The sequence below is a fragment of the Pseudonaja textilis genome, chromosome 2 (genome assembly GCF_049901715.1).
Source record: "Pseudonaja textilis isolate UNSWEBS1 chromosome 2, rPseTex1.2, whole genome shotgun sequence".
In the NCBI taxonomy this organism is placed as follows: Eukaryota; Metazoa; Chordata; class Lepidosauria; order Squamata; family Elapidae; genus Pseudonaja; species Pseudonaja textilis.
The window spans coordinates 226,582,616-226,607,210 of NC_141991.1; the positions used below are offsets into that span (position 1 = coordinate 226,582,616).

General features: G+C 36.8%; 1 protein-coding gene across 1 annotated transcript in view; it reads right to left on the minus strand.

The window, feature by feature from the left end:
• ARSB (arylsulfatase B) overlaps positions 1 to 24,595 on the minus strand; it is a 68,072-nt gene that overhangs the window by 24,784 nt on the left and 18,693 nt on the right. Inside the window, exons 5-6 of the mRNA XM_026717730.2 lie at positions 13,406 to 13,649; positions 10,907 to 10,977 (exon numbers count right to left, since the gene is read on the minus strand). Coding sequence (XP_026573515.1) covers positions 10,907 to 10,977; positions 13,406 to 13,649 — 315 coding nt within the window. The remainder of the gene's footprint in view (positions 1 to 10,906; positions 10,978 to 13,405; positions 13,650 to 24,595) is intronic.

Here is a 24,595-nt window from a genome sequence, read left to right on the forward strand (position 1 = left end):
ATGCCCACATGATGATATACACAACTTTTACTTGGATGAGCTGTGACGCGAGAGCTTGCCCAGAAGAGCCCCACAGCTAATTGTTGAGTATCTGGCATGCATGCACAGGGGTGTGCAGGAGATGCGAGTGCATGCGCAGAGATGTGTAGCATGCGGGGGGGTTGTGCGAGCAGGCGCAGAAATGTGTGATGTGCAGGGGGGTCGCGTGCGCTGGCGCAGGGGGTCGTACACGCATGGGCAGAGATGCGCAGTGCACATGGGGGAGTGATCGCACATGCATGCACAATTCATGGCGTGCAACAGGGGAATCACACGTGCATGTGCAGACGCATGGCGTGCAATGGGGAGAATCACTCGTGCATGCGTAGAGGTGTGTGGTGTGTGTGGGGATCACGCATGCATGCACCGGGGCGTGTGGGGCCCAGCACGCATTGCCTTCTGGGTGCTGGCAAACGAGAGTGTGCGCAATTATCAGCATGGAAGCTGAAAAAGGTTAGCCACCACTGCTCTAGGCAACATCATGGAAGTGCAGCAGCTCTGGAGCAACCACAAATCGCTTCAGCCATGGAAGTTACAGATTTTGAGCACATTCTTTAAGTTAGCCCACTTGAGGTACCTTTATTCAAAAACTGTTGCACTGTTTTACCCAATTCAAGGTAACAAACATATGAATTTTAGTAATATATAATTATATTTTGTTCATTCTCATTTAAAGTATGTTGCCTAGTATGCTGTTTGACTGGGCTATCTTTCCTTTTCATTGATGTTCCAGAATAAAAATAGTCCATCACCAAGAAATGATGGCCTCTTTGAAGCTTGATATTCATCCAGACTCTGCAGTTCCAGAAAAGAAAAAAAAGCTTGTGATCTGAGGGACCATCATTTATGGTTGCAAGTTTTAATTTGGTATGAACTGCTACAACTTCTATAGGCATAATCTATTTCTGGGATCTCTAATCTTCTGGAGCTGTTGAAAATATCTGCCATAATAAGAATGTCTTACCACGTAGCTGAGCCTTACCATCCACAAGGCGTCCATGGGAGACCAAAGTAATCACAAATTACCAAACCACTAGAATAAGTCCACTCTTGCTCTATCTCAAGGCACTATCCTTTACCTCTGTTTATCTTTGTTCTTTTTCTGGAGATAATTTTTAAACATATGTTCTTTTAAAAGAATAGGTACCAATTAGTTTTATTTTCTAAAATAAATTTTATGAGATGCTTTGGAACCCAGAGGTATTTATTTTTTGGAAATAAAAATGAAACTAGTTTTTGACACTTTGCTTTGGAATATACCAGCATCTCATTTTTAACATTAACATATTTTAATCATGTAAAATAAAATCTCAAAAGGAGCTGAACATATACACTGGTTAGGCAGCTACTTCCTTCAGGATCCTTAACAACAGTACACATACCAAGTGATACTACTAATCTACCTACCAGTATAATCCCACTACAAAATAAGGGGGTGTATTTAGAATTTTGTGCTTATATAGTAGAATTTACTGCTGCCATATAGGAATATTATAAACTATTTCTTTGTTTCCAACACACAGCTTGGTAAAGTTGTAGCCTATTGAACTCTTTTTCAATAGAATATCATGATCAAGTAATATAAAGATAAACAATTTTCTTATTGAAGTTTTGGATTAGATAATTTATGTGTACTTGACAAGCTAAAATGCACTAAGTTAATAGTAGGAGATCACTTATGGGACTTAAAAATTTTGTTAACTTTCCCCCCTCAAACAATATTATCTGCCTGAGCATAAAGAAAAATATTTGCTTCTTTTTAAGAGGCTATATAAGTGCACTCAACCAAAAAATACTTCATTTCATTTCCTTACACTGCATGTTTGTTCTCTTTACATCAATTTTATATTCTTCTAATATTGAAAAAGAAGTATGAATGGCACAAATCAACCTAGCTGTACAATAACTCATAGAATCATTTCTAGCTCTTGTGCACTGGATGAAAGATGGAGCCCAAAGGAGCTAAGTGTCCAATAATCAAGACAAATTTTTTCTGGTATTCTTGCAGATGCAATATATAATGTCACTGGAATTCAAATGTGATTTATTATAAACTAAATACAGTACTCACATATTATAAAATATTACTTCAAAAGGTAATGTGCAATTCCATAGAAAAGAAAAAGTACTGATTCAGCAGAATATAGATATGCATACCACAGAAACTATATTAAGATATTATTAAACACGTTTACCCCAAACATGAATATAAATTATTCATTTTGATAACTCCACAGACTTTTGATTTGATTGCTGTTGTATCTTCAATAGAGGGTTTGTCTCTTTCTCTCTGATCCTGATACTCTTTCTGAATGTCAATTAGTGGTAGTCACCAACATCTGATAATAGGTTATGGGTACTAAATCTTAAAGAAATGAATGAAACTACAAGCAAATAACTGAAAATAAAATTTTAGCCAATGCATTCTGCATTTTGCCAATATACAATCATTGTGTGTGTGTTTATGTATGTGTGCAAAGCAAAAACAACTTCCACACACACACTGAACCTAGTATGAGGTTATTTATTTTGGCAATTGTTGAAGCACTGATCTTGAGGATGTCATAGGCAGTGAAGGAATTTCATTTTAAAGTTTAAAATAGGCATAATGGATAGTATCTCATTTATTACAGTGTCATAGATCTATGGCTTAAAAAGCAAATTTGTCCAAGTTGCAATCAATAAACATACAAATATATGTTTTTTTCATATAGCATCTTTTATCTTTCTTTTATTACTTATTTTTATTTTTGTGAGCTGCCCAGAGTCATTTAGAGTAGGATGGCGTATATTTAATATATTATATTAATATAATATACTAAACTTATATTATAGTGTATTGCTGACAGCATCCTAGGTATCAACCAAGTATCTTCTTAAAATGTATGCTGTTCCAAGTAGCGCAGTTTTTTGCAGTTCTGCTGGTGTTATTGCAGGAAGCTGCAATTTCTTGATCTATTTTGTAAAATTATTGGACATGGCACCAAGTGGTCCGATTACAATGGGTAACACTGTTACATGCTTCATCTATTATTATTATTATTATTATTATTATTATTATTATTATAGTATACACAGCAGACGAGATAACCATGCTGGGTTTCGTATCACAAATCACTAGTCGAACACTTCCCAAGTGTTTAGGACTGTGTGATGTATCGGCGGATTATGCGAGCAGATCCCAGTTATTATTATTATTATTATTATTATTAGTAGTAGTAGTAGTAGTAGTAGTAGCGGTAGTCTAAAATTTAGAATGGAGAATATTTCTTCCCCAAAAAATATGCAAATAGCACTTCTATGTTGAGTTTAGTACTCAACATTAGATGTATTTGATAAAAATGCTATTTAAAATTTTCTTAATTTTTTATTAATAAGCTAAAATGATAACTATATGGATAAGTTCTAATTAACAACCATCAGTGCCAAGGATTCAATTATTTTTATCATCATTCAATTCAGATTATGAAAAAATAAAATTGGATACGATAGAACACATATGTGACAGGCCATAGAGCAAAGTCTGTGTGGTTGGGAATATGTTTGGTTTAGCAGTTAAGGGAATTTTGATTCAAAGCCAGCTGGGTTTTAATTCAGCTGAATCACTGAAACTTGATGAAATGCCATAAGACAATCTAAAAGAAAGCAGATCCTTCACAATGGAAGAGCTGACGTCACTCTCAAAGCTGCCAAGCCATCAATAACTTGCAGAGCTGTTTTTCAAAAGGAAAGATGCAAAGTTGTACCAAATGTGTATATTACATTTTGAAATATTGTTCCAATGCATACAAGTCACTTAATTTGAAACATATATTTGTGAGTTCTTAGTGTGGTTAATTTAGTGTATTCATCAGGGAACAGTTTATCTTGATGTTTGGTTTGAAATTCTGACTAAACAGATGATCAAGAAAGCCTGAAAATATATAGATTATTGATCAAGGAAAAAAAGATTTCAGTAACAGTTCTGAGTAGCTAACAACTTTCATAAGCTTGATTTCTTCCAGATATATTAGACTTCAGTTATAATGCTGACACAAAAACGTAGGAAAATTGGAAAATTTTATTGCAAATAAATCAAATTTGGTCTTTAATTAATTTTAATTTGAAAATTGTTTTCTGACAAGTCCATGTTAAAATTTGGATGTATTCTGCTGTATACTTTTCAAATGTATTTATTTGCAATTTTGTCAGTGAACAAACTTTTTTAAAATATTTTCTCTAATATGATGCATATTAGAGATGTGCTATGTGCAGAAACGGAGTTATTTTCAGCTTTTGATACTTGTAGTACTATCCAGATGTGGTATTCAGCAGGTTCTGACCAGTTCTGGAGAACTGGTAGTGGAAATTTTGAGTAGTTTGGAAAACTGGTAGTGGAAATTTTGAATAGTTCAGAATACCACCTCTGACTGGCCCTGTCCCCATCTTTTCTCTGCCTCCGAGTCCTAGCTGATCGACTGGGTGTTCTTTTGTTGCCTTGCACAGGAGAATGGAACTGGAGGTTGGTGGGATGGGTAGAGAAAGGGGATTTTACAGTATCCTTCCTCTGGAGTGGGATAGGAATGGAGATTTTGCAGTAGCCTTCTCTTGCCATGCCCTAAAGCCATGCTACACCCAGCAAGTCACACCCACAGAACTGGTAGTAAAAAAATTTGAATCCCACCACTGGTACTATCATATCTCTGAAATGTCCTATTCTAGCTCTTTTATCTTTGATATTTTGCTGCTGCTTTTGCTGTTTTTGTGTTGCATTTATTGTTTTTATTGCTGTAATGCAATGGATGCAACTGCTGGAAAACCAAGTCCTTATTTATAAGTTGCAATCTTATGTATGTCATCTGGATGAGAACTGTTTCCACTGAATTCCAAGTAACTTAATTCTGAACAAGCATACACAAGTTTTGTGTGTAGGTATGAGAAATTCTTAAATGTGTTTTATAAGTAATGTAAATATGCAAGTGGTTAGAGTTCCAATATTTTTCACTACGTTTTGCTAGCTTATTAGAACTTTGAGAAAATACAATCCAAATACAGCAGTTAATCCACTAAAATCAAGATAGCTACTACACAAAAGAACCTCTCTTTGCTGTTATTTAGCCATCATTTAAATGTTTGAAGTGGCAAGGAGGCAGCTCTGATTCATCAATTAAATATGTGAACCCTTCCACTTCCAATTTGATTTAACACCAAGTTCAGTTGCATATTGTAGAACACATCAGGAACAAATATTCAACTTTCAGTTAGGCTAATGGAACAGCTTTTCTTCCAGAGTTTTGGAGACTCTATGCTGGAGATTTTCAAGAAAAGATTGAATATTCATTTTTCTGGGATGGTATAAGGATTCCTGCCTTGGATTGATTGGAAGACCTCCAAGGTTCCTTCCAGCCCTATAATTCTATGATTCTCCTACTAAGGAGCCAGGTGTCTGTGATGTTGTCATTATTTATTAAACATACAAACAGGGAAACTATCTGAGTTTAAATAATGAGACAAAGGTATCTAAAGGAAAATCTGTTCATGATGCAACTGAATATTACAATTGGACCACCTCAGATAATATTATATATGTGCTTGTGTGTGTTTGTTGGCTACAAATCATCATGGTTAGCATAATGGCCCTGTTCACTCTTTGTATGCCATAAACTTTGTTTATAAACCACAGTTGTGTTCATGAAACACAATATGGTTCACTTGAGCTTAATGTGTTTCATGAAGACAACTGTGGTTTACAAATAAAAGTTTATGGCAAAGAATGAGCTGGCCATTATGCATTAACCATGGTAATATATAAACTTTTCTGGTTTTTTAAATATTTAAAACAATATAATAAATTGGAACTAAGGAATAATAGAATACTTTTTACAGTGGATAGCTGCGTTACACTTTTGGAGTGAACACAGCAAAGGATCTTGTTGCAACTAAGATTAGATACACAAACAATTATCCAAAATTAAATCTGTTAGTTTTGAAGATAACACAAAACTGTTGTTTTTATTAGGAAAAAAAATGAGGAAATACTACTTACTGGGCAAGCATTTCAGAAAATGAACCTGTAGTACTACAAATGGTACAATTTATTACATTGTGATTGCTGAAACATGTTATATAGGATGCTGCATTTTCCATCCATGCTGTTGTTTTTATGGTCATCATAAGACTGACATCTCTAAGTTGAAATAGGGAATCCATGTTTTTTTCCCTTTTCTTTTTTGCAGCTTAAAAATTGTGCTTTTCTTTTCTACCTGAAAAGGACAGAAGCAGCCTTCTTCATGCCCTATCAGTCATAGTTTTCCCAGGTTATAAAAATAATAATAAATGTGTAGAATCATACCAGCCCTTATTTTGTAAGTTGGACATCTATTTTAAAGGAAAATGTTTGGTAATATATGTTTGTAATTCTTCAAGTACCAATGTTCTTTTCAAGAGAAATTATACTGATTAAATCACAAGTGGTGGATCCTCTAATCTAAACATGTGTTTTGGAAATAATAATTATTCTAGCAATGTTTAAAACTCTATATTTGAAAGATATTTAACCTTCAGACAAACCGTTCCAATGCTCAGCACTCAAACAAAGATAATCAACACATTTGCATATAAAACAGGATGAATGGGAGTACTTCCAGACAAATGTTTTTGCAATCATTTCAGGATTGGCTCCAGTCCTAATTGTTCACATGACATTATCTGTTTTGAAGCTTAGTTGATTTATTCCTGATTATACACCAGCTTATTGGAAATTACAGCAACAATGGCTTTTGAATTGATTTTGGAGAGCTTGTCCTACAATTCTGCAGAACATGTGGGTGGTCCACTTTCCACTGCAGGAAATTCTCACCTCATCCTGCCTTGGGAGCTCAAATCAGCCAGTGCACATCAATTCCCCTCCACAGAGCTTCAATATCTTGTTCCTGAAGTCTGTTTATATATGCATAGTTTAGAACTTATCTTCTTTCACCCCACTCCCCTAATTCAATCAACACAATAATATCCAATCATGATAATACCCATTTGCAAAATTGCAACTATCATGTCACTTTCACAAATTTCAGAGGATTTTAAAGCAGCAGTCAACTAGAACCAGTCAAACAAGAACACTTTAGTAACTTTCAGTAAATTTATTGTTTTTAATAGTCTACCTTTTTCTGCATAGGCTCTGTTTGCTGAAACCTCTCAAATGATTTTGCAAAATACAAACAAATCTAGGAAAGTAAGGCAAAAATCTAAGTTTTATTCCTGGCATCTTCATGGACACAGTCATGTTGCTTTCTCAACAGCAACACAAACGGATCTGGCACTGCCTTTTTCCAAGTTTTATCAATTTTCTAAGATTGTCTATCACTCTGGTATTTTCTGGTGATCTCCCAAAAAAACATAATCCAGTGTGATTCCTCTTAGTTTTCTTTTAATATAGACATTTTTTAACATTGGGTGACACTACTAGCAATTTATTTTATTTACTTTCACTATTTTTACTCCAAGATCTAGAACATATCAGGAAACAGTGTACAGACTGGAACCTTGGGAGTGGTTGAACATCCTAAAACTTCTAGTACAACCTTCTTTTGGCCCATAACTCTATAACCTCATAATAAAGAGATATTACTCTTGTACAGGTCACTATGAGTACAAATATTTGAATGCACAGATACAAATCATGAGGGTCAAGTGCATTTTAAATAATAGCAATTGCCAAAAGCAATAGCACTTAGCTTCACCGTATTTACAGCCCTCTCTTAATGACTTACAGAGTCAGCCTATTGCCCCCAACAATCTGTGTCCTCATTTTACCAACCTCAGAAGGATGAAAGGCATTTAGAACAGCACTTATAAGCCCATCCACCATTAAAACAATAAATTAAAAATTGTTCATCCATGCTCACTAAATCTTAGGCTTTAGTTTCTCTTTTATAATCTTATCTAAACTCTCATAATACTGTATATTGACAATGCCCAGTTCCGACAAAATTGCAAAATTTACTGAGAACATCAAAATCTTAGGATCTCAAGTAAGAACTCAATGAGATAATTAAAATCTCAGAATATTTGACAATCTTATTAAATACTAGATGACTCTGTGTGGTTTGCATACAGAAATTGCTAGTAAGACCATGCTGGTCAGAGTTTAGTTGGCAAAATCCTATACATGCCACTTTTAGTTACAGATACTAGAAACCAAATAGATATGTTTGGAAAAAAAACAAAATCTTAATTCATAGGGAAGCCGTCTTTATCTCCTCCAAAGCAACTGCTTTTCTCCATAACAAATTATTTAAGGGGCTCTGTGCACTATCTGGAATATACAGAATTCAAAGCAACCATTTTGTACAGCACATGGCTCCCTGGTTATATACAGCACATTAATTAGCTGATGTTATACTTCATAAAACTTTTTTAGACTTCCAGAAAAGCCAATATATATGCCTGGAATGCTCATTATGACCTTGATAGCAGTGTGCTTCTTGTTCTCCCGCTCCTTTATCTGCTTTCTCTCTCTCATGCCCGCACAATTATTTATCTTCTATCCATCTTGCACAGTTTCTTTGGGAAGAAGGAAAAAAAGCAGAGGCCACCATATAAGGTAGTCCTGCTTATGCTTCCCAGCCTTTCTTTCTTGCACTTCAAGTCAGGAGTGCCATTGACTGCACCTTCGTGCATTAAGTGGTAGCTGTGGCTTCCCAGTATTTCATTCTCCTTTTCTTATATAGTGCATGTGCACAAAGTAGCAACTGGATGAGCTGCTTCCTCTATCATTACTATCCTTTGGCACTCTTCATGTCATGAAACCTTTGTGGAATGCACAACTTGCACACCTGCATTGTGGTGGCTCTGCTTTCAATTTTGTAGAAATGAGAGATTTAAAAAGCAGCATAAACCCACAACTCTGCAGGGAGGTGTCCTCTGTAGTTTTGGATACCATTTTCTTATTACATGGTAATTTCATTAAGAAATCTAGAGAGAATGTAAAAATGACATGTTCCAATGAAAATTTTGTTATAATCATTCCCATATTTGAAAAGTTAGTATCTGGCAAAGAAAAAAAAAACCTGGAGAGAGTTTTGGAATAGACAATGTTTACTGGAAAAAAAAGATCAGAAGCAATCTCCAAATCATATTGTTACAATGCAAAAGCAATCAGAGTGCTTGAAACTTCAGAGACAGAAATGGGCTCAGGTTTCCCCCAGCCCGCCTCCCTTTTCTAAGAGGTCAACAAAGAAACTTGATTGCATATGAAAGCCAGTGTATCTATCAGATAAAACAACTCTCAGAGCAAAACCACTACATTTTATTTCATTTCTGGGCATTACAGGACACCCCAATCTGTTGCAACTCTAGCATACAGAAGGGCAGCATATAGAATACAAATTAAAGACAAAAGTTTTTTTAAAAAAAGAATTACATCATTAAAATGAGAACATCCATAAAAAGATTCCTACCATTCATAGTACCGCATCACACAAGGTGTTCACTGCTCACTCTAACCCAGGCTTAACAACAGAGCCTGATCTTAAACGATAGTTTAAATAGGGTTGGAGGAAGAGGTTATACCTTTGGCCTGAACTGTATACGGGTAGTCCTTGACTTACAACTATAATTGACTCCCAAATTTCTGTTGTTAAGTGAGACAGTTTTGAGATGAATTTTGCCCCATTTTAAAACCTTTCTTGTCTCAGTCACTAGGTGAACCACGGCAGTTGGTAAGTTAGTAACCCTGTTGTTAAGTGAATCTGCCTTCCCCATTGATTTTGCTGGTCAGAAGGTCGCAAAAGGAGATCAGATGAACCCTGGACACTGGAATTGTCATAAATATGAGTCAGTTGGCAACAGTCGGAATTTGGATCACTTGACCAAGGGGTCGCTGGAATGGTCCTAACTATGAAAAATGGTCCTAAGTCGCTTTTTTCAATGCCATGGTAACTTTGAATGGTTATTAAATGAACTGTTGTAAGTTGAGGATTATCTGTATCTGGGACATGTAGCTCTTTATCAACAACAGCTCCACACTGTAAATTACCTTTATATTTGAGTAACTTGAGTGCACTAGTTAGGACTATAATTTCTGAGAATGGTTTAGAGTGGTTAACTGTGTATGCTACATGGATGCAATCACAGTAACAGTTTTATAACAAAGAGATAGAATAGTTCACACCCAGCCTTAATAGTTCTTCCCAGTGGAGGAGTGAACAGAATAACAGAGTTGGAAGGTACTTTGGAAGTTTTCTAGTCCAACATCCAGCTCAAGCAGAAGACCCTACACCAGTGGTGGCTAACCTTTTCTGCACTGAGTGCCGAAATGGGAGCGTACGCACATGCATCGGAAATCGGAAGAGCAGCTCCCCAACATGCATGTGGAGTGCCGGAAACTGGAAGCTTAGCTTCCAGCATATGTGTGCGTGCCAGCCACCTGGTTTTCCAGTTTCTAACGCATATGGGTGCACAAAGACCAGTTGGTTGGCACACGCATGCCCTCCGGGGAGCTGCTCTTCTGGTTTCCGGTGCTCCTGTGCATGCCAAGACCAGCTGGCCGCCGTGCATGCGCACACCGGAACCCAGAAGAGCAACGGCCGATGGCTGGTGTGCCCAGAGAGATGGCTCTGCGTGCCACTTCGCCATCACAGCATCACTGCAGACAAACAGCTGTCCAATCTCTTCTTTAAAAACTCCAGTGGTAGAAAACCCATAATTTCTGAAGGCAAGCCATTCCACTGATTAATTGTTCTCACAGTCAGAGGAAATCCTCACTTCTCTTCAGGAGGATTCAAATAACACTCATAGCTGGAGACATGTCCCACTAAACTCAACAGGACTCGTTTTAGTACATGTGCACAGATTTGTAAAAAGTTCCAGCAATTAATGTCAGACTTACATGGAGATGGATCCACGAAAATTGGATCTATGTTATGAAGCAGCTCCTTCCTGGGTGATGGTTTTCCTTCGCTGAAACAAAATTTATTATAAAAGGATTCAATCTCCTCTCACAGTTCAATAGAATCCCATTCCTCCCACTTCAATGTTTCCTTTTGAACAGATAAAGAAATTCTTGTTAACCAATGACATTTGCAAGGTTGTTCCAAAATAAGTTTAAAATAGTTGAATCCCCTTTCATTGCACTGGGAAAAACTTTACCTAATTTATTTCTTTGTTTTAGGGAGTATGTCTGGTTTTTCTTATATGAAATGAAAATCAAAGAGATTTGCATCAATCTCTTGTAATACGGTAAGCCAATTCGAGAAATTAAAAAAGGAATTCTGCTTCATATCTCAAATTAAGTCATAGTGGGAGATTTAAACATAGTTTGTTCAATAACATAACATAACCACTGCACCACCAGAGCCGTGGTAACACAGTGGTTAGAATGCAATATTGCAGGCTAATTCTGCTGACTGCCAGCAGTTTGATCCTGAACAGCTCAAGATTGACTCACCCTTCCATCCTTCCAGATCAATAAAATGAGGACCCAGATTGTTGGGAGCAATATGCTGGCTCTGTAAACTGCTTAGAGAGTGCTATAAAGCACTATGGAGAGGTATATAAGCTATTGCTATCTAGAAATAAGAAAAGTCATAGGAACCTGATTGTTTGATTAATTGATAACTAGACTTTCTTCAAGGAGCTCAAGGTGGTAAACATTGCATTCTCTCCTTTTATTCTTTCTCAGAACAGTCCTGTAGAGTAACATAGGCTGAGATAAAATGACTTGCCGAAAATATATATTTTGGCTTTCTTCAATGCTAATCCCACAGATTAACCATTACGGCAGACTAGGCCAATCCACTATTTCTTTTCATTGCACTTCCAGCTGCAATATTGCCCTTCAGCAATCCAGGTCACGTTCTAAGAACATCATTGGTGAGTTGGGCCTGTGGTTCAGACTCTAGGCAAGGCGATATGACACATGGGCAACCAAGCTATCCATGGAGCGGTGTATAAGTCTATGTGCTACTGCTATTGTTATGTTAGCATTTTGTGTTAAACCCTATACATGATTTATAAACCACAATGGCTAGCTTCCCACAGCATGATAATCTAAAATTGGAAACTATTAATGCAATACATTTTGGAGAGTTACAAGATGAAATTAAAACACACCATAAAACAAACCAATAAACATAACCTAGCTACATATTTAAAAGCTATTTTCTAAATAGTTCAAGGGAGAATCTTAAGAAGACCTTTTTCTGGGGGAAAGTTCCAAAGTTCCTGTGCCACTTACTGAAAAAATGTCTTATCCATATTTTGCCTTACTGACTAAACTTCTCTTTCTGAATCTCAATCCACCAAGGGCTAATCATACAAAAGATGTTCCAGCAGGTACCTAATGTATTATCCTTCCCAGTCCCTTTTCCAAACACTGCTGGAAATAGTGCATCACAAGACTGTGGCTCAGCATATGTGAGATTTAGTTTTACAGTACTCAGTTTATACAACATTGGTTGCTATGGTGTAATTTTATTTAGACAGCCTTGTCAGATCAGAATCTTTGTTGGTCTACTGCACTTAGAAAAGTTCAGGGACAGCAGCTGCCAGAGAATGCCCAATCGTTCATAAAATATCATCCTTGTTTCAGATACAGAGTACCTAAAACATCCCCAGGGATGGTTGCCTGGCTAAAGAGAATAACAAAAACCTTACCCTGGGGCAAGCAAAATAGTTTAAATAGTTCTAATAGAAAACTGTTGTAAGTAACTGATGCATGACGGAATCAGGCAGGAAGCGTGTGGTCAATTTCATGTACTTGGCCTTAATGCAAAACTGTAAGGGAACAGATTTCTTTTCCCATGGAGGGGTGTCTCCCAATAATCCCATATCCAAAATACATGTATGATATATTTAAAAACTACCTATTAAAACTCAGCCATTGTATTTCAACAAGTTTTTGTTGAAACAATGTTAGAACTGCAAGTAATTTTGTGCTGCTGATAGCTTATTAAGCAATTATCATGTCTCCATTTACTTCACAATTCTGAAAATCAGTTACTTTTCTACTATGACAGAAATAATCAGGTTACATTTTTAAAACTATAAGCCCTCCGGGGAAATCTGTTTGTCCTGTAAAATGCTGTAAATATGGAAGTGAATACTTTTTCATCCTCCTCCTCATCTTCATTACCATCATGCCATTTTAAAGATACTTTATTTTCCCCATATTTGCTGTTTAAAAGTCCTGGTGAACAGTTTTCCATCATGTCCCATCCAATTTTGTTCAACATCTCTTTTTTGCTTTAACAACATTAACATTTTCAGAGTTGAATAGACTTTTTAATAAGTTTACCTTTAAAAAAACCCTTTCATATTATAATAACATATGTTTTAGAAGCATACTTTGCTTCTTGGGCTTCATCAAATTCAGCTTCAAGCATATTACCTGAGTGTTTTCCAGACATCAAAGCCATCTAAAGGCTTTGTGCCATTGGTATGTCCTCCAGCAAGCTTCACCAAAGTTGGCAGCCAATCAGAAATATGGATCAAGTCATGGCTTTCGACTCCTTTCCGGTTCAATAAAGGACTGGCAACGAATCCAATTCCTCTCACTCCTCCTTCCCATAATGTCCACTTTCTTCCTCTTAAGGGCCAGTTGTTTCCACCTCCCAGAGTTTGACCTCCATTATCTGAAATAATTTAACAACATATGTGACTGAGCCTTAAAACATTTTCTCATATACTGTACATTTATGTAATATTTTATGTGTGAAGCAGAAGGTTGGACTTGACAGCCAACTTGCTCCATCTCATTCTATGATTCAGTATAAATGTTATACAATATTAGACCAACATTTTCAATAGGAAAATAGAAGGCTGTATTTTAATAAGGAAGGCCTACAGTTCAACCAGATATTGGTCTATTACAAATGGGTATTACTTTTGGCTTTGATAGTCTGAACCCAGAAGTTATGGTTTGCACATCATAGTTTATAGCTTAATTTTATAACAATATAATCAATAAACCATAGTTAAATAATGGTTTATAGAGTATGAATCAAACAGATTACATAGAATAATAAAGAAAGGATCAGTCCTCAGAATCTCCAGTGTAAGAAAAAAGCAAAAATTCCTGCCTTCAATTTCATAAGCAGTTATCCAAATAAACAGTTCTAACTCAGAATAATAGAACAACAGAATAACTCTTGGGATTATAAAGTAGGGAACATGACTAAAACCTTGGATAGGTGCTCTGGCTCTATATAAACAATATAATGTAAACTAAAAGGATTAATCGCCTGACTGGAGAAGAGCTGTGTCCCTTGTATACAACTGCGGGTACCAATGTGTTGAAGGATTCCTCTCCACCATGCCCATCATCTTTATGTTTCATTTCTATTCCATGTTTACCTTCTTTAAATTTAAAACAAAACTTAAACACAAAATTGTGTATATTTCAGTCTAGACTCAAAACCACTTAAAATTAGTTGTTCTGTTCTGGAAATTAGATTGGCCCCATTCCTGTTAGCCTGTTATAAGCCTTAAAAGGCATTATTTTGTCATCAAGCCTATAGAACTGGATGCGTGGCAGAACCTGGGAAGTATTTATATTGATTTGTTAGTTGTTTTTTAACCTCTGGTGTTAATTACACATGTAATGTTTTATTGCTATATTTTAAGGATGGTTTTTTTAACTGTTAGCTACCAAGAGCCACAAAATTGAACTATGCAGAAATATAGATTGAAATAATAAATTCATAATATTCAGTCAACATATCTAAGCCAGCTCCATTAAGATTTATATTGTTCCCTTTTCACTTAGCTTTAGAAATGCACAATGCATCCATTGTTTCCTTCGTTTTATACATTAACTAATGCTTTTACCATTTATTCTTCTTATTTTCCAAGTCCCAATACTCTCCATATGTTGTGGTTGCCAACAGATGAGCCTGCAAAGCTTTGGTCAATTCAGGCTTTCACAAAATGGTTTTTAGTAAATTAAACAGGAGAAAAGTCTAAGATATTAGCTTTAGTAGTACTCATGTCATATGCAGGAGTGGGATCCTACCGGCATAACAACTGGTTTAGGGAGCGTGCGTTTTGTGCACTACTTACAAATTACCGGCTCCGGCAAGCATTCACCTTCTCCAGCTGACAAGCGGCACTCAACTGTGCCGTGCAAAGCAGCTGAGGAGGAAAAAGCAGGCACTAAAGGACAGCCAAGAGCAGTGATGGCGAACCTTTTCAGCACCAAGTGTCCCAAACTGGAACGTGGATGCATGTGCGCATGCTGGAGTACTAGAAAACTGAAGTGTGAGCAACCCTGTTTGGGGGGCATTTTGATATTTTTTGGCTTTGAAAATGGCCTGAAAACAGCCTGTTTTTCGCGCATTTTGGGGTGTTTTTCAGGGCATTTTCAGGCTGTTTTTGGCATGACAAATGGCCTGAAAATGGCCCCAAAACAGCCAGAAAATACCCTGATTTGGGGGCATTCTTGGGGCCCTTTTCCAGCACTCCAGTGCCCGCAAAGACCAGCGAGCCAGCGTATCACAAAACCAGAAGAGCAGCTGGCGATGGTGTGCATGTCTACTGAAAGGGCTCTCCATGCCATAGGTGCCATAGGGCCTGGGCAGGTGGGTGGGCCAAACAAAAGACCAGAAGATCATTGCAGCAAACCGGTTCAGTGTCAGCTGCTCTTCAGAGCTACCGGTTCTATAGAACCAGGCCACACCAGTAGAATCCCACCCCTGGTCATATGCCCACATTCTCTGCTGATGTCAGGAATCATTTTACTTTTGCCATTTTATCAGAAGAGACACCCAAATATTTACACAAATATTTACGTGAGCTACTGTTTTAAGTCTAAAGTTTACCTTGCAAACCAACCTCCTATTATTCTGAACTCATTAATTGGACATTCATGCACAAATCAAACATCATATTTACTTATCAATATATACAAGTATTATGATAAAGGATAAATATCTAATAATCTGGTCCAAGTCAGTCACCTTGAAAACTGTAACTAACTGGCTATCACTGCCTTTTGCTTGAGTTTGTGTATAGCACTAAGCCATAATTAGCTTAATTTGGTGAATAAACCACATTAGACTGGGTTTACAAAATATATTAAGCAATCACCCTGGTCTGCAAGCCATAATGGTAGGATTTTCAAATCATACTATAAACCAGATTATGGACCAGTTCAATGTAACAGCAATTCAAACCTGTAAGTATGCATATGTTGATCTTTTCCCCAAGGCTTACTCTATTTACAGTGCTATGTTGAATGTTTGATAGTTGAACTATGGGGTGAAAATACCTACAGATTTGGGTCCATTTGGCAATTTCAGAGTTTCTGTTTCCAAGGAATCTTTTATTTTAATATGCAGTAACAGAAATAATGAAAATCATTCTTTCTTTGGCTATTGCAGGAGTAAGAATTGCTGATGCATTAGCTCTGTCAGCTGAGTATAATTCAGTACAAACTATGTGCACACAATGTACTGAGGAACACTGGATAAATAATAATCACACTGACTTGGAAGCCAACTTTCACATTTAGGATGACTGCTATTGCAAGTGTATTGTACTTTATGAAATTATTGAGAAACGTCTTGTAAATCTTTCAAGCAGAAAGTCTTCTCTAAAATATTTCTAAATATTATCCTATGGTGGAAAAGCTGATGTTTAACATGAGACAAAAATTGTACTAATCTTAAATACATTAGCTGATACAAATATCCATCAATGACATGTGAAAAAAACAGCAACTTTCATATTCAGTATATGTGATTAGCTTTGTGTAACAGAAAAAAAAAGCTTCTGTGGGAAACTTGATTTTCTCATGCCATGTTCTTCTGCATAGTGCATGAATGAGGCAAATTTATTTATTTGATTAATTTATATAGCTGCTCTACATATACAGCTCTTCTGAGCGCAGAAGTACATGCCAACCAAATTTTTGGAAGGAAAATCGACTGATTTCAATGGAATTTACTATCACGTTTATTTAGGAAGAGAGCCAAAGTCTTGTATTTGTTGCCATATCTACTGAATGAATACTCAAATGCTGCAAAATTGTGTCTGGTGTGTGTGTATATTTATGTGTATAGACACGAAGGAAGTTTATCTTGAATACAATGTTTGGGCATTCCCCAAAGCCTTTTGAAACATTATGTTCTTTTAGAACAGGATTTACTCATCTGATTTTTTTAACTTAAGGAACTAATTGAGATGTATATTTATAACATCTTCAAAAGGGCCAAGGAGGAAATGAGGCCACTCTGATATACTTTTGCCGATGTTAGGTAGGAACTTCAAACAAACAACGAAACCTCGCTATCTTACACTCATAGCAACCTGGTTGGTGGGTGGAAAAATTAGTCACAATTAAAAAGCCAGCTGGACAGATACAATTTTTGTCAAAGCTGAGGAAAATTCAGAACTTCTTTTGCTGTAACAGTTCTGACAATTATGCCTTTCCTATTTGTGGATCAATGTCAGTATTGCTGTTTTCATTTTACACATGAGAAAGCAGGCACATCTGGGTGGTAGGTGGACTAAAAAGGCAAACTGGTGGACACAACTGCATATCTGAAACCCTGCCTCATTTTACATGCATCATATGCATAACGCAGGTAAAAAAAAAGTCCATTCATAGCCACCAGATTGATTTCCTCAGAGAAGAGCTACGATTTTGCATTAAGATGTGTAGCAGAGGGCTCACTTCCAATTGCAGCCAAACCTTCAGGGAATGAGCCTGATTCCGAGCAAGTCAGCACTACAGGACAGCAGTAACTTTAAAATAAATAAACAGACAAATATAAGCTGCACCCCACTCTCTATTCCTTCCATCCAAATATACTTTAATCTGATAAGCCTTGACAAGGTGGGGGAGTGACGGAGGGGAGAAGAGCGATGGAGAAAGGACCATCTCTATGGTTGTACTCAGGGCTTGGCAATGGCTACCACCCTTCTCCCCAATCTACTTGAGGTGGCAGGCTGGGGATGCACATTGTCGCCTGACACAAAATAAACAAAGCAATCTGGAGCTAATTCGAGCAGGATCAGGATACGGCTGGAAAGGCTTTACAGGGGGGAGAATGGGGAGTGAAAGGGGGGAGGACGCGCAGGGGGCAAACAATGGCTCTGTGAAGCTGAACAGCAGTTTGGACAGGAAGGCTCTGCAGACAGGCTGGCAGACAGCTGTCAGCCATTCCAACAACATTTCCTGCAGCCAATGAAAACTGGCCAGGATCTAACCTCCCAAGCCAGCTCAGGAACACCAACAAAGGATTAAACATTTCAGCATTAGCGGCCTGAGTGTCATGGACATAATTCAGTGTCAGGGATATTCTGACTGCACGTGGCTTCTTTTTCCCCTTCCCCTCCCCCATTCACAAATAAAGAGCAGCTGCAATTAAAGTAGCGTATCTGTAAAACACAGGCCCAAAGCCAATACACTGGCTTTGTTTACTGTTAGTTGCAACTGAGTTCAGGCAGTCAGACATACAGTATGTACATCTGTTTTGCAAATCAGTCCTCTCCCCAGAGTGACATGTACTTTTAACCACTAAAGACACCAGTAATGGATACCAGCCCATTTTTTTTTAAAAAAAACTTCGCATCTAAATGTTTTAAAATAGACCTAAGAATTATTCTAAAAGAAATAAATCACACCTAAATATTGAGAATACTTATTATACGTATGACTTCAAATAATATCTAATGCTGATCAGCACTTTGGACTTTTAAAAATTAAAAAAATGACTTCTCAAATGGTAATTTGTCCATCTATTTTTTTCCCCCCCTAAAAAGCTAAATGAAGAGCCAGTTTGGTGCAGTGGTTAAGGCTCCAGACTAGAAAATAGGAAACCATGAGTTCTTGTCCTGCCTCAGGCACAAAGCCAGGTGAGTGTCCTTGGGCCAGTCACATTTTCTCAGCCCAACGAAAGGGCAATGGCAAACCACTTTAAAAAAATACTTTACCAAGAAAACTGCAGGGACTTGTCCAGGCCGACTCTAAGAATTGGACACAAGTAAACGGAAGGAAAACAAAAAGAACCAAATTGGTCATACTGGTTTCTGTCTTTTAAAAACTAGCCTAAGTACATCTTTTCTATGCACATCTGCACTACTTTTAAGAAATGGATAGTCATTTCCATATATTCAGAAAGAAAGTAACAGCAAATTCTACACATATATATAATAGACTGATATAAAGTATAGATTCAATGGCAAACTATGTTATCACATCTCTGATTTCATAAAGAACTAACTTCCCCAAAAAATAATACCTTAGGACTGGTTCCAAAGAATTGATATGTATTTATCTTGAAATAAGGAGCAAACATAATCAAAATTTCTATAGTTTGGCTTAGCTGAAGGTCAGATATCACCTTAATCACCTCTGATACAAATTCCACTTAATATTCACAAGTTATCTGAAACAGATTTAGCAAAATAGAGTTCTCACTGACCCTTTAGTTTCTCAAGACTAATCTTCCAATATTGCCAGATATTTATTTTCATCTGGGCTAAGGTCTTATATGCCTATTTTTTTCCAAGTAAAGGTAACTTTTTTAAAATTATGCTTACTATATCATGTACTTCGGCTTTTTCTGATTTTCAAGAATTCACCATTTAGTTCAGAAGTTTACAACAAAGAAGCAAAGACTTTGTTTCTAGATCTCTTTTTCCTAACTTTTTTTTCCCTAGCTGCTATTGCAGAATATAGCATAAAGGCAGGAGGGACAATACTCGGAAGACTTTCAGAGTAACTTAGCATCATACAAAAATGTATTGGTACCATGGAAATAATATTCTCTTCCTTCCATCTATCTTCATAATGTAAATATTTTAAGTACCCTCTTAAGTGGATTTTCAGCTGACTCTTTCTTGACAAAGAAACCAAGAGCCAGACAAGAACTTTGCTTAATCTGATGGTCTCCAGATGTATCGTGCATACATCATGCAGAATTCCCAGGCAATATAGCCAAAATTGTGTCTCCAAGCACCTGATGCATTTAAACCTGGAAGTAACTGCTAATAATGAGGCTATTTCCATCCTAGTGAGTTCAGACATCTGTTTCCCACATCATTATTAAAGTCCCAGACATAATATAGGAAGGTACAGAGGAAAATAAAGGAAAAGGAGATAAAAGAAGGTTTAAGACAGAGGGGTTATGAAAAATAAAGCAACAGCAGAATGGGAAGAAATTGGTTCAGAAATAATAGAATCAGGACAGATCCCTGAGTAAACTATTGAGTACCGTATTTCCCCATGTATAAGCACCCCTTTGTATAAGCCACCCCCCCAATTTTTGGACTGTGAAGTTTTGAAAAAAATATTTTATTAGAGAAACAAGTTATGAAGAAAGAAAATTTACAAAGAAACAAAATTCGACGTCTAGATCTACAACTTCGGTCATGACGCCGAAAGCGATGCGGGCGATGCTAGCAATCTACGCATCGGAACGAGAGTAGGAACGAAGCATTCAGGCCGATGCCTAGCGTATGCATTTCTATCGTGTACTCGCACTCGTAATCGTATCATCACGTACAATTTTTACAAAAAAGTATAGCATACTGCTGGAAAACCAGTTTATTCCTACTTTATTATTTTATGCATTTTTCACGTATAAAAAGTGTACCTGCTTTGTATATGCCACCCCCCTACTTTTTGGGCTTGAAAATTTTGGAAAAAAGGGGTGGCTTATACATGGGGAAATACGGTAAATACTAAAACTATTTTTAAATTTAGAATGAATAAATTAAAAACCCTTCATCAATGATCTAAATGCACATTAGAGAGAAAGTACTTTTTACACAGCTTCATGGCCATTTTTTATGGGGACACAATCCATGCAAAATATTCACTGAAATAATCAGATGGACCACTAATGTTCACTTATGACAGAAAAATAATTACAATGTTGCAACAATGTCTATACAATTAGTCCTTGACTTAAGACTACAATGGAGCCCAAAGTTCTGTTGCTAAGCAAGACAGTTGTTAAGTGAGTTATGACTTTTGCCATAGTTGTTAAGCAAATCAGTGCAATTGGTAAGTGAATCATGTGGTTGTTAAGTGAACCTGGCTTCCCCAATTGACTTTGATTGTCAGAAACCAGATAGCAAGGTTACAAATGGTGATCACATGACCCTGGGACAATGACAGTTGTCAAGCGCCTGAATTTTGATCATGAAAGTATGGGTTTGCTGCAATGGTCGTAAGCGTGAAAAACAGTTATATGTCACTTTTTTCAGTACTGCTGTAACTTCAAATGGTCACTAACCAAATGGCTGTAAGTCAACGAATGGCTGTATTTTGCATTTCCCTCCATTTTCTGGACTATAGGCCTAGCTGGACAAAAATCAAGAGCCAGAAATAATTCAGTGCAGTTAGGAGAGGAGATATCCAGGGTTTAAAACAAAAAACAAAAAAAATGAAAACCTGGATATCTTATCTTAAATCAGAGATGTTTGGGGTACTCAGATCTCTGAAAAGAGTGAATTGTCCCTGTGATGGCAACCTACAATATGAGGAAGAGTAAAAAAGAAAATGATATAAGTGATATAAACAACAAAAGATCAATTCCATCTACTGCTGGCATGCATGCAATTCCTAACACAGTATTCCTGCAGGAGTGTGATCCTTGAAAATAAATTATACGTGGTCTTCATAAGAGGATTTTAAATTGGTACCCCATGTAATTATTTCAATAGGGGCACACCGACATGAATTATATTCCATTGAAATAAATAATGCTTCAAGCACTTTAACTTACAATTAAGTAGAAGAAAAAAATACATTTTTTTTCCTAAAGTCACACTAATTTGTAACTTAGCCAGGGATGGGATTCAAATTTTTGAACAACTGGTTCTGTGGGCATGGCCATGTGACTGGGGTGGGCGTGACTTTTTTTTTTTTTTGGCAGCACCCGCACCCTCCGTTTTGGGGCCTTCTGTTCCTCAGGGAAGCCTCCGGGGGGGGGGGGCATTCTTGCTCCCAGAAGGCTTCCCTGGGGTCCAGGAAGGCAAAAAATGGAACATGGGGGGGGGGAGAGGGGGCACTTCATTTTTGGCCTTCCTGGGCCTAAGTGAAGCCTCCTGGGCAAAGCAGTAAGACAGCGAGGGGAATCCTGGCACAGCTGATCATAGGAACAGCTGATGGTTGGGAGGAAAAAAAATACCTTAAGGAGTGACTGGGCAGGGAAGAACCCAGTCAGCGATGTTGGGCACACGTGCGATATTGCATATGCGCGATAAGGACTGACTGGGGGGGTGGGAGAGGGGAGGGGCCAGCTAGCGGCACGATTTGCCGGTTCTCTGAACTGCGCAGAGTCATAACAACCGGTTCTAAAAAACTAGTCCGAACCAGTAGAATCCCACCCCTGAACTTAGCCATAATATTTTTTTGCTATTTATTCAAAATCTTAAACAAAACAGCAGTACCCAGACCAACAAAAAGGCCTAGAATATTCTGGGAGAAAAAGGACATTTATAGTGCTCTCCAAAACCTCTTGTTTACTTTTTATCATCTTATCCAAACCCTTAGATTTTCTCCTTATTTATCCAAAACATGTTATCTGAAACTGACTCATTGTCACAGTACATAAAGATAAGATGATTCTGGTTGAAATGTCATTGCTAAATGTTGAAATTACTAGAATGTGCAAGGCTTCAGAGCTTCAGTAATCACCTAAATGACCATTTGCAAACCATGAGTTATAGTGTATTTTTTCCTGCCTGACATTCAGATTTTATACTCAAAATTATACAGGGATGAGCCGTTAGCAAGCAAGAACTACTTGCTGTGAATAAAGAAAAAAGAATACTGTATAACTTTCCAGTGGGCACAGCTATTGCTAAGAATTGTAGGAAATTCACATACCTGGAAAGCATCTGGAGAAATGAACATTCTACTCATAGTGAAACATTTTGTTTGAATTGGTTTTCCATGAAGGAAATTTCTACTAACATAAACCTTGATCTTAAACAATTGTGATACTTCTTAAAAACTACTGAACAATGCTAGCTGGGGAATTCTGGGAGGTGGAAGTTCACATCTTAAAGTTGTCAAAATTGAAAAACATTGTCCCAAAGTGAGCTTTCACATTAATATGGGAAATGTTTTGAAAGATTAAGACACCAACCTTTTTTGGTTAAGACCAAATGCTATGTGGTATCTCACTTTTTCCAGAATTCTTTCCACAAACTATCTAAACATTATACAAAGCTGTGCAACTTGTATCTTAGATGGTAAGTCACTGTAAGACGCCAATGTTGTGATAGGAAAGTGATATATTAATGAAGTCAATAATGAAGAAAACAATTGGTTATGTTTATGCATTTGTCTCTAAAACAAACAGATTCTGTAACCTGATCTGCTGATATTTGTAACAGCATACCACAATAGATAGGTACACAGGCAGACAGGTAGATAAACATCTACACTGTCTGGCTCACCATGGAAAAATAAATACCGAGCTGTTTATATTTAAGTTGCTTTGAAGATCATGCTTCATCTTTATCCAACTCTGTTAGAATATATTAACTGTTGTTAGCTATTTAAGAGCTTAGGGCTTTGAGAGGATAATATATGCATAAACTGAAGGATATTATCTTTCTGAATTTCAAATCAAAGTTAGATTGGATTTAATGTTGTACATTTCTTAAGTGAATTAGTAACTTACCGTGAAAGATTATTGGGAATAATCTTTCTAGCTTTTCAAATCTTCTAAAGTTTAGAGAGTTGTGTGGGATAGGTGAATAAGAACAAAACAGAGCAAAACCTATATATTTTCTCAGATATTATTCATGTACTCCTACCACACATTTAGAATATATGTCTGAAGAAGAGCTTATGCCATCTCAATTCAAATAATTGCTGGGTATTTCATACTTCTTAGTAAATTTATTTGAGATAATTATAGTCTAGCAATTATAATCTCAAATATGTGGCCTATTCAAAGCATATTTCTAATGTGACTTTGACAGTGGAAAATCTCCATGTATCTCCACAATAATTTAGCTTTCTGACAAATTGGGATAATACTAATGTTAGGTTTATCTTATCTGGCCATTGATGTCTTGGGTTCTTACAAAAGTATTAATAACTTCCTTATCTTACCTTTTGGGATGGGCATATTGTGGTGCCTCCTACCACCATCTACCTACCAACATTTTTTTGGTCATGTTTCAAAATAGGTTCATGTTGCAAGGCTTTGACTCTGTTGCCAATGCAAGTAAAAATCCAATATGTTAGGTACAAAGCTGGAAAAATATATTCTAATCCCATGTCAAATCGAGTAAAATGTATCTGTCAATGCTAGTCTAATTTAGAAGTATAAACAGCATTGTCTTCATTAGCATACACCAAATCTGATGCCACAGATTGCTTATGATATATGAAAGAGGCAATGAATATTTGGCTTATACATCATAAGCAATCTGTGGCATCAAAAGCAGAAAAGCACAATGGTGAAATCTGACACAAACCTTGAGGCCTGGTCAATCAAATAGTGACACCATCCAAGTCTGAGCAGTAATGACAGTAATGGCTTTTTACATGTCACGAAAAAGACAAGATCATAATTAAATAAAAAATAATTTGCAAGTTTAAAATCTT